Genomic DNA, 12,267 nt, shown 5'->3' with positions numbered 1-12,267 from the left:
CTACTGCTGCTATTACTACTACTGCTGCTATTACTACTACTGCTATTACTACTGCTGCTATTACTATTACTGCTGCTATTACTACTACTGCTGTTATTACTACTACTGATGTTATTACTACTACTGCTACTGCTGCTGCTGTTATTACTACTACTGCTGCTGCTGTTATTACTACTACTGCTGTTACTACTACTGCTGCTGTTATTACTACTACTGCTGTTACTACTACTGCTGCTATTATTACTACTACTGCTGCTGCTGTTATTACTACTACTGCTGTTACTACTACTGCTGTTATTATTACTACTACTGCTGTTATTATTACTACTACTGCTGTTATTACTACTACTGCTGCTGTTATTACTGCTACTACTACTGCTGTTATTACTACTACTGCTGCTGCTGTTATTACTACTACTGCTGCTGTTATTACTACTACTGCTGCTGCTGTTATTACTACTACTGCTGCTGCTGTTATTACTACTACTGCTGCTGCTGTTATTACTGCTGCTGCTGTTATTACTACTGCTGCTGTTATTCCTACTACTGCTGTTATTACTACTACTGCTGTTATTACTACTACTGCTGTTATTACTACTACTGCTACTACTGCTGTTATTACTACTACTGCTGTTATTATTACTACTACTACTACTACTACTACTACTGCTGTTATTACTACTACTACTGCTGCTACTACTGCTGCTTTTACTACTACTACTGCTACTACTACTACTGCTGCTACTACTACTGCTGCTACTACTACTGCTGCTATTACTACTACTGCTGCTATTACTACTACTGCTGTTATTACTACTACTGCTGTTACTACTACTACTACTGCTACTACTGCTTGTTACTACTACTACTGCTGTTATTACTACTACTGCTGCTATTACTACTACTGCTGCTATTACTACTACTACTGTTGTTACTACTACTACTGCTATTACTACTACTGCTGTTTATTACTACTACTACTACTGTTACTTACTACTACTGTTACTACTACTGCTGCTGTTACTACTACTGCTGTTATTACTACTACTGCTGTTATTACTACTACTGCTGCTATTACTACTACTGCTGTTATTACTACTACTGCTGTTATTACTACTACTACTGCTGCTACTACTGCTGCTGCTACTACTACTACTACTGCTGCTACTACTGCTGCTGCTACTACTACTGCTGTTATTACTACTACTACTGCTACTACTGCTGCTATTACTACTACTGCTGCTATTACTACTACTGCTATTACTACTGCTGCTATTACTATTACTGCTGCTATTACTACTACTGCTGTTATTACTACTACTGATGTTATTACTACTACTGCTACTGCTGCTGCTGTTATTATTACTACTGCTGCTGCTGTTATTACTACTACTGCTGCTGCTGTTATTACTACTGCTGCTGTTATTACTACTACTGCTGTTACTACTACTGCTGCTATTATTACTACTACTGCTGCTGCTGTTATTACTACTACTGCTGTTACTACTACTGCTGTTATTATTACTACTACTGCTGTTATTATTACTACTACTGCTGTTATTACTACTACTGCTGCTGTTATTACTACTACTGCTGCTGCTGTTATTACTACTACTGTTATACTACTACTACTGCTGTTATTACTACTACTGCTGTTATTACTACTACTACTACTGCTGTTATTACTACTACTACTACTGCTGTTATTACTACTACTACTGCTGCTACTACTGCTGCTGCTACTACTACTACTACTGCTACTACTACTACTGCTGCTGCTACTACTACTGCTGTTATTACTACTACTACTGCTAATTACTGCTGCTATTACTACTACTGCTGCTATTACTACTACTGCTATTACTACTGTTATTACTATTACTGCTGCTATTACTACTACTGCTGTTATTACTACTACTGATGTTATTACTACTACTGCTACTGCTGCTGTTATTTACTACTGCTGCTGCTGTTATTACTACTACTGCTGTTACTACTACTGCTGCTGTTATTACTACTACTGCTGTTACTACTACTGCTGCTATTATTACTACTACTGCTGCTGCTGTTATTACTACTACTGCTGTTATTATTACTACTACTGCTGTTATTACTACTACTGCTGCTGTTATTACTGCTACTACTACTGCTGTTATTACTACTACTGCTGCTGCTGTTATTACTACTACTGCTGCTACTACTACTACTGCTGTTATTACTACTACTACTACTGCTGTTATTACTATTACTGCTGTTATTACTACTACTGCTGTTATTACTACTACTACTACTGCTGTTATTACTACTACTACTACTACTGCTGCTACTACTACTACTGCTGTTATTACTACTACTACTGCTTGTATTACTACTACTGCTGCTGTTATTACTACTACTGCTGCTGTTATTACTACTGCTGCTGTTATTACTACTACTGCTGTTATTACTACTACTGCTGTTATTACTACTACTGCTGTTATTACTACTACTGCTGCTGTTATTACTACTACTGCTGCTGTTATTACTACTACTGCTGCTGTTATTACTACTGCTGCTGCTGTTATTACTACTGCTGCTGTTATTACTACTACTACTGCTGTTATTACTACTACTGCTGCTGTTATTACTACTACTACTACTGCTGCTGTTATTACTACTACTGCTGCTGTTATTACTACTACTGCTGTTATTACTACTACTGCTGCTGTTATTACTACTACTGCTGCTGTTATTACTACTACTACTGCTGTTATTACTACTACTACTGCTGTTATTACTACTACTGCTGTTATTACTACTGCTGCTGTTATTACTACTGCTGCTGTTATTACTACTGCTGCTGTTATTACTACTACTACTGCTGTTATTACTACTACTACTGCTGTTATTACTACTGCTGCTGTTATTACTACTGCTGCTGTTATTACTACTACTGCTGCTGTTATTACTACTGCTGCTGTTATTACTACTGCTGCTGTTATTACTACTACTGCTGTTATTACTACTACTACTGCTGCTGTTATTACTACTGCTGTTGTTATTACTACTACTGCTGTTATTACTACTACTGCTGTTATTACTACTACTGCTGTTATTACTACTACTGCTGTTATTACTACTACTGCTGCTGTTATTACTACTACTACTGCTGTTATTACTACTACTACTGCTGTTATTACTACTACTACGGCTGTTATTACTACTACTGCTGTTATTACTACTGCTGCTGTTATTACTACTGCTGCTGTTATTACTACTACTGCTGCTGTTATTACTACTACTACTGCTGTTATTACTACTACTGCTGTTATTACTACTACTGCTGTTATTACTACTGCTGCTGTTATTACTACTACTGTTATTACTACTGCTGCTGTTATTACTACTGCTGCTGTTATTACTACTACTGCTGTTATTACTACTACTACTGCTGCTGTTATTACTACTGCTGCTGTTATTACTACTGCTGTTGTTATTACTACTGCTGTTGTTATTACTACTACTGCTGTTATTACTATTACTGCTGTTATTACTACTACTACTGCTGTTACTACTACTACTACTACTGCTGTTATTACTACTACTACTGCTGCTGTTATTACTACTACTGCTGTTATTACTACTACTACTGCTGTTATTACTACTACTACTGCTGCTGTTATTACTACTACTGCTGCTGTTATTACTACTACTACTGCTGTTATTACTACTACTACTGCTGTTATTACTACTACTACTGCTGTTATTACTACTACTACTGCTGTTATTACTACTGCTGCTGTTATTACTACTGCTGCTGTTATTATTACTACTGTTATTACTACTGCTGTTATTATTACTACTACTGCTGTTATTACTACTGCTGTTATTACTACTGCTGCTGTTATTACTACTGCTGTTGTTATTACTACTACTGCTGTTATTACTACTACTGCTGTTATTACTACTACTGCTGTTATTACTACTACTGCTGCTGTTATTACTACTACTACTGCTGTTATTACTACTACTACTGCTGTTATTACTACTGCTGCTGTTATTACTACTGCTGCTGTTATTACTACTGCTGCTGTTATTACTACTGCTGCTGTTATTACTACTACTGCTGCTGTTATTACTACTGCTGCTGTTATTACTACTGCTGCTGTTATTACTACTACTGCTGCTGTTATTACTACTGCTGCTGTTATTACTACTGCTGCTGTTATTACTACTACTGCTGTTATTACTACTACTACTGCTGCTGTTATTACTACTGCTGTTGTTATTACTACTACTGCTGTTATTACTATTACTGCTGTTATTACTACTACTACTGCTGTTACTACTACTACTACTACTACTGCTGTTATTACTACTACTACTGCTGCTGTTATTACTACTACTGCTGTTATTACTACTACTACTACTGCTGTTATTACTACTACTGCTGTTATTACTACTACTACTACTACTGCTGTTATTACTACTACTACTACTGCTGTTATTACTACTACTGCTGTTATTACTACTACTACTACTGCTGTTATTACTACTACTGCTGTTATTACTACTACTGCTGTTATTACTACTACTGCTGTTATTACTACTACTACTGCTGTTATTACTACTACTACTACTGCTGTTATTACTACTACTGCTGTTATTACTATTACTGCTGTTATTACTATTACTGCTGTTATTACTACTACTGCTGTTATTACTACTACTGCTGTTATTACTATTACTGCTGTTATTACTACTACTACTGCTGTTACTACTACTACTACTACTACTGCTGTTATTACTACTACTACTGCTGCTGTTATTACTACTACTGCTGTTATTACTACTACTACTACTGCTGTTATTACTACTACTGCTGTTATTACTACTACTACTACTGCTGTTATTACTACTACTACTACTGCTGTTATTACTACTACTACTGTTATTACTACTACTACTACTGCTGTTATTACTACTACTGCTGTTATTACTACTACTGCTGTTATTACTACTACTACTACTGCTGTTATTACTACTACTACTACTGCTGTTATTACTACTACTGCTGTTATTACTACTACTGCTGTTATTACTATTACTGCTGTTATTACTATTACTGCTGTTATTACTACTACTGCTGTTATTACTACTACTGCTGTTATTACTACTACTGCTGTTATTACTATTACTGCTGTTATTACTATTACTGCTGTTATTACTACTACTGCTGTTATTACTACTACTACTACTGCTGTTATTACTACTACTACTACTGCTGTTATTACTATTACTGCTGTTATTACTATTACTGCTGTTATTACTACTACTACTGCTGTTATTACTACTATTACTGCTGTTATTACTACTACTACTGCTGTTATTACTACTACTACTACTGCTGTTATTACTACTACTGCTGCTCATATTCACTCAGGGGGTTGAATACTTATCTAATCAAGATATGTGTTGTTTTTTGATGTCTTTTTTAAATTTATTTTTTACAAATGTCAGGATTTGTCTTCCACTTTGACAGAGTATTTTGTGTAGATTGTTGACAAAAGATTTACAAATCCATGTAATGCCAGCTTGTAACGCAACCAAATGTGGAAAAAGTCTAGGGGTGTGAATACTGTCTGCACTGTAACTAAAGGCATTGTTCAGTAGTAGAAATATTAGAATGAGCTACATTGAGAATCCAGTATTTAAATACACAGTACAAACCCCATGGTACAATGGATAGAATTGCAGGTTTTAGTGTGTTTGGTAGTGGTATGGCTCTGCTGCTGGTTTTATTAGAGTGTAAGGCTTCAATGTGGTAGTGGGTTGATATGGCTCTGCTGCTGAAACAGAGAATTATGAATGTCTTTAGGAATGTTTCAGAGCTCAAAGTATAGACATCCTCTGTGTCAGGGTCTTCAGGTTTAATATTCTCTTCTTCCTCTGTCTGTTAGGAGAAACCTCAGCATCTCTAGGCTGCTGCTTTGTCTGATTGACTGAATGGCTATTGGCTCACTCTGTACAGACTTCTGTCTTTCTCATAGGAAACGTGGTCTTGTACACTACTGCAGGGAGGGGAGGGCAAGGCGGTGGAGGAGAGGAAGTGGGGAGAGGGGGAGACGGGAGGGGGAGAGCAAGGCGGAGGAGGAGAGGGAAGTGGGGGGAGAGGGTGAGAGCGAGGAGGAGAGGGGGGAGAAGGATGATGGAGGAAATGCTATGGAGAAGAAGAGGGCAGGAAGAGGAGGCTGTCACTTTATCCATTCCATTCACTGATTGTACACCTGGTTTCACAGATCTAAATTAGTTTCTGATTTAAACAGAAATAACTCAAACCAGCAGTCGGAGTTGTTCTTCCTTGGTCTGTCTGCAGCACTGACTGTACATTCGGAAAGTATTCAGACCCCAGGACTTTTTCCACAGTTTGTTACATTACAACCACATTCTAAAATGTATTAAATTAAATGCTTTCCTCGTCAATCTACCCACAATGCCCCATAATGACAAAGAGAAAACAGTTTTTTAGAAATGTTTGCAAATGTATTGAAAATAAAAGACACATTTTTTACATAAGTATTCAGACAATTTGCTATGAGACTTGAAATTGAGCTCAGATGTATCCTGTTTCCATTGATCATCCTTGAGATGTTTCTACAAATTGATTGGAGTCCACCTGTGGTTGTTTGTACATGATTTGGAAAGGCCCACACTTGTCTATATAAGGTCCCACAGTTGACAGGTGCGTATCAGAGTAAAAACCAAGCCATGAGGTGGAAGGAATTGTCCTTAGAGCTCAGAGACAGGATTGTGTCGAGGCACAGATCTGGGGAAGGGTACCAACAATCTGCAGCATTGAAGGTCCCCAAGAACACAGTGGCCTCCATCATTCTTAAATGGAAGAAGTTTGGAACCACCAAGACTCTTCCTAGAGCTGGCCACCCGGCCAAACTGAGTAATCGAGGGAGAAGGGCCTTGGTCTGGGATGTAACCAAGAACCAAATGGTTATTCTGACATAACTTCAGAGTTCCTCTGTGGAGATGGTTGTCCTTCTGGAAGGTTTTACTCCAAGGATCAGGCCTTTATGGCAGAGTGGCCAGACGGAAATCACTCCTCTGTAAAAGGCACATGACAACTGGCTTGGTATTTGCCAAAAGGCACCTAAAGGACTCAGACCATGAGAAACAAGATTCTCTGGTTTGATGAGACCAAGATTGAACTCTTTTGCCTGAATGCCAAGTGTCCCTTCTGGAGGAAACATGGCAACATCCCTAGGGTGAGGTGTGGTGGTGGCAGCATCCCTACGGTGAGGTGTGGTGGTTGCAGCATCATGCTGTGGGGAATGGCAGCATCCCTACAGGGAATCACGGTGGTGGCAGCATCCCTACTGTGAGGTGTGGTGATGACACCATCCCTACAGGGAATCACGGTGGTGGCAGCATCCCTACGATGAGGTGTGTTGGTGGCAGCATCCCTACAGGGAGTCATGTTGGTGGCAGCATCCCTACAGGGAGTCATGTTGGTGGCAGCATCCCTACAGGGAGTCATGTTGGTGGCAGCATCCCTACAGGGAGTCATGTTGGTGGCAGCATCCCTACAGGGAGTCATGGTGGTGGCAGCATCCCTACGGTGAGGTGTGGTGGTGGCAGCATCCCTACAGGGAATCATGGTGGTGGCAGCATCCCTACAGGGAGTCATGGTGGTGGCAGCATCCCTACAGGGAATCACGGTGGTGGCAGCATCCCTACGGTGAGGTGTGGTGATGACACCATCCCTACAGGGAATCACGGTGGTGGCAGCATCCCTACGATGAGGTGTGTTGGTGGCAGCATCCCTACAGGGAGTCATGTTGGTGGCAGCATCCCTACAGGGAATCATGGTGGTGGCAGCATCCCTACGGTGAGGTGTGGTGGTGGCAGCATCCCTACAGGGAATCATGGTGGTGGCAGCATCCCTACAGGGAATCATGGTGGTGGCAGCATCCCTACAGGGAATCACGGTGGTGGCAGCATCCCTACGATGAGGTGTGTTGGTGGCAGCATCCCTACAGGGAATCACGGTGGTGGCAGCATCCCTACGGTGAGGTGTGGTGATGACACCATCCCTACAGGGAATCACGGTGGTGGCAGCATCCCTACGATGAGGTGTGTTGGTGGCAGCATCCCTACAGGGAGTCATGTTGGTGGCAGCATCCCTACAGGGAATCATGGTGGTGGCAGCATCCCTATGGTGAGGTGTGGTGGCAGCATCCCTACAGGGAATCATGGTGGTGGCAGCATCCCTACAGGGAATCATGGTGGTGGCAGCATCCCTACAGGGAATCACGGTGGTGGCAGCATCCCTACGATGAGGTGTGTTGGTGGCAGCATCCCTACAGGGAATCATGGTGGTGGCAGCATCCCTACAGGGAATCATGGTGGTGGCAGCATCCCTACGGTGAGTGTGGTGGTGGTGGCAGCATCCCTACAGGGAATCATGGTGGTGGCAGCATCCCTACAGGGAATCATGGTGGTGGCAGCATCCCTACAGGGAATCATGGTGGTGGCAGTATCCCTACAGGGAATCATGGTGCCTTTATGGAAGAGTGGCAAGAAGAAAGCCATTTCTTAAAGATATCCATAAAAAGTGTTGTTTAAAGTTTGCCACAAGCAACCTGGGAGAGACACCAAACATGTGGAAGAAGGTGCTCTGGTCAGATGAAACCAAAATTGAACTTTTTGGCAACAATGCAAAACACGTTATGTTTGGCGTAAAAGCAACACAGCTCATCACCCTGAATGACCATCCCCACTGTCAAACATGGTGGTGGCAGCATCATGGTTTGGGCCTGCTTTTCTTCAGCAGGGACAGGGAAGATGGTTAAAATTGATGGGAAGATGGATGGAGCCAAATACAGGACCATTCTGGAAGAAAACCTGATGGAGTCTGCAAAAGACCTGAGACTGGGACAGAGATTTGTCTTCCAACAAGACAATGATCCAAAACATAAAGCAAAATCTACAATGGAATGGTTCAAAAATAAACATATCCAGGTGTTAGAATGGCCAAGTCAAAGTCCAGACTTGAATCCAATCGAGAATCTGTGGAAAGAACTGAAAACTGCTGTTCACAAATGCTCTCCATCCAACCTCACTGAGCTCGAGCTATTTTGCAAGGAGGAATGGGAAAAAATGTCAGTCTCTCGATATGGAAAACTGATAGAGACATACCCCAAGCGACTTACAGCTGTAATCGCAGCAAAAGGTGGCGCTACAAAGTATTAACTTAAGGGGGCTGAATAATTTTGCACGCCCAATTTTTCAGATTTTGATTTGTTAAAAAAGTTTGAAATATCCAATAAATGTCGTTCCACTTCATGATTGTGTCCCACTTGTTGTTGATTCTTCACAAAAATATACAGTTTTATATCTTTATGTTTGAAGCCTGAAATGTGGCAAAAGGTCGCAAAGTTCAAGGGGGCCCGAATACTTTCGCAAGGCACTGTACATACCCCAACCAGAAGCCATGGATTACAGGCAACATTCACACTGAGCTAAAGGGTAAAGCTGCCAATTTCAAGGTGCAGGACTCAATCCCGGAAGTTTATAAGAAATCCTGCTATGCCCTCCGACAAACCATCAAACAGGCAAAGCGTCAATAGAGGGCTAAGATTGAATCCTACTACACCTTCTTCAACAGTCGTCGGATGTGGCAGGGCTTGCAAACTATTACAGACTACAAAGGGAAGCACAGCCGCGAGCTGCCCAGTGACACGAGTCTACCAGACGAGCTAAATCACTTCTATGCTCGCTTCGAGGCAAGCAACACTGTGGCATGCATGAGAGCATCAGCTGTTCCGGACAACTGTGTGATCACGCTTTCCGTAGCCGACGTGCGTAAGACCTTTAAACAGGTCAACATACACAAGGCTGCGGGGCCAGACGGATCAGTGACATATCCTGACATAATGTAAACATAATACATTACCCTCTCTCCCTCAGTGACATATCCTGACATAATGTAAACGTTATACATTACCCTCTCTCCCTCAGTGACATATCCTGACATAATGTAAACGTTATACATTACCCTCTCTCCCTCAGTGACATATCCTGACATAATGTAAACGTTATACATTACCCTCTCTCCCTCAGTGACATATCCTGACATAATGTAAACGTTATACATTACCCTCGCTCCCTCAGTGACGTATCCTGACATAATGTAAACGTTATACATTACCATCTCTCCCTCAGTGACATATCCTGACATAATGTAAATGTTACATTACCCTCTCTCCCTCAGTGACATATCCTGACATAATGTAAACATTACCCTCAGTGACATATCCTGACATAATGTAAACATAATACATTACCCTCTCTCCCTCAGTGACATATCCTGACATAATGTAAATGTTACATTACCCTCTCTCCCTCAGTGACATATCCTGACATAATGTAAACGTTATACATTACCCTCTCTCCCTCAGTGGCATATCCTGACATAATGTAAACGTTATACATTACCCTCTCTCCCACAGTGACATTGTTAGTTTCCAAGATCTCCATCCAACACTTTCCAAAGCATCTGTCTTTCCACAGAAAACCATTAAGTTCTGACATAAAACCCAGTCTCTTTCTCTCCTTATATTCTATTTTTCTGATCTATCATGTCTTTAATATCTCAATGTTTAAAGTTTACCCCGAATCCAACACTAGGTAAAGCCCCGCCTTATCTCAGCTCACTGGTCACCATAGCAGCACACACCCGTAACACGCGCTCCAGCAGGTATATCTCACTGGTCATACCCAAAGCCAACTCCTCCTTTGGCTGCCTTTCCTTCCAGTTCTCTGCTGCCAGTGACTGTAACGAATTGCAGAAATCACTGAAGCTGGAGAATTGTAACTCCTTCACTAACTTTAAGCATCAGCTGTCAGAGCAGTTTACAGATCACTGCACCTGTACACAGCCCATCTGTAAATAGCCCACCCAGCTACCTCATCCCTATATTGTTGTTTATCTATTTATTTGCTTCTTTGCACCCCAGTACCTCTACTTGTACATTCATCTTCTGCACATCTATCACTCTAGTGTTTAATTGCTAAATGAATAAGCCACTATGGCCTATTTATTCCCTTATGTCCCTTATCCTACCTCATTTGCACACACTGTATATAGACTTTTCTATTGTGTTATTGACTGTATGTTTGTTTATTCCATGTGTAACTCTGTTGTTTGTGTCGCACTGCTTCGCTTTATCTTGGCCAGGTCTCAGTTGTAAATGAAAACTAGTTCTCAAGTAACCTACTTGGTTAAATAAAGGTGAAATAATAAAAAAAAATAGGAATTTAAATGTCATGTTTTTGTTCCGTTTAGAATGCCTTATTGATTGACCTCTGCCCTCTCCTCTCCAGGGAGTACCTGGAAGCTACATTGTGTGTAATTGAATGTTCTCCTGTCCTCTGCAGGGAGTACCTGGGGAAGCAGCTCCAGTCATCTGACCAGCAGCAGCAACAGGCTGTGGCCGTTAGGACCTGAACTCTAACCCCTGACATCAGGCCATGGCCGCCAGAAGCTGAACTCTTAACCCCTGAACCCTGTATGAAACCTATTGGGTGTCTGGGTCATACAGACATGTAGTGGGCTGACTGTGTGTGTTACTGGCTGACTGTGTGTTTGTTACTGGCTGACTGTGTGTGTGTTACTGGCTGACTGTGTGTGTGTTACTGGCTGACTGTGTGTCCTCTGGTCTCCTCTGGTTTCGTCTCCTCTGGTTTCGTCTCCTCTGGTCTCCTCCTCTCCTCTGGTCTCCTCCTCTCCTCTGGTCTCCTCCTCTCCTCTGGTCTCCTCCTCTCCTCTGGTCTCCTCCTCTCCTCTGGTCTCCTCCTCTCCTCTGGTCTCCTCCTCTCCTCTGGTCTCCTCCTCTCCTCTGGTCTCCTCCTCTCCTCTGGTCTCCTCCTCTCCCCTGGTCTCCTCCTCTCCTCTGGTCTCCTCCTCTCCTCTGGTCTCCTCCTCTCCTCTGGTCTCCTCTTCTCCTCTGGTCTTCTCCTCTGGTCTTCTCCTCTGATCTCCTCTCCTCTGGTCTCCTCCTCTGGTCTCCTCCTCTCCTCTCCTTTTCTCTGGTCCCCTCCTCTCCTCTGGTCTTCTCCTCTGGTCTCCTCTGGTCTCCTCCTCTGGTCTCCTCTGGTCTCCTCCTCTCCTCTTCTCTGGTCCCCTCCTCTGGTCTCCTCTCCTCTCCTTTTCTCTGGTCCCCTCCTCTCCTCTCCTCTGGTTTCCTCCTCTCCTTTCCTCTGGTCCTCCTCCTC

General features: G+C 42.1%; 1 protein-coding gene across 3 annotated transcripts in view; it reads left to right on the top strand.

Annotated features, from left to right (window-relative positions):
- Nucleotides 1–11,698, top strand: part of atp6v1h (ATPase H+ transporting V1 subunit H) — an 80,085-nt gene extending 68,387 nt beyond the window's left edge. For all 3 annotated transcript variants that reach the window (XM_046321657.1, XM_046321658.1, XM_046321656.1), the window contains one exon: nt 11,431–11,698. In XM_046321657.1, coding sequence (XP_046177613.1) covers nt 11,431–11,500 — 70 coding nt within the window. In that variant the 3' untranslated portion in view covers nt 11,501–11,698. The remainder of the gene's footprint in view (nt 1–11,430) is intronic.
- The last annotated feature ends 569 nt before the right edge of the window (nt 11,699–12,267 follow it).

Source organism: Oncorhynchus gorbuscha, linkage group LG22 (assembly GCF_021184085.1).
Source record: "Oncorhynchus gorbuscha isolate QuinsamMale2020 ecotype Even-year linkage group LG22, OgorEven_v1.0, whole genome shotgun sequence".
Taxonomy (NCBI): Eukaryota; Metazoa; Chordata; class Actinopteri; order Salmoniformes; family Salmonidae; genus Oncorhynchus; species Oncorhynchus gorbuscha.
The sequence above is the reverse complement of the archived record's forward strand: the minus strand, read 5'-3'. Positions and strand labels throughout refer to the sequence as shown.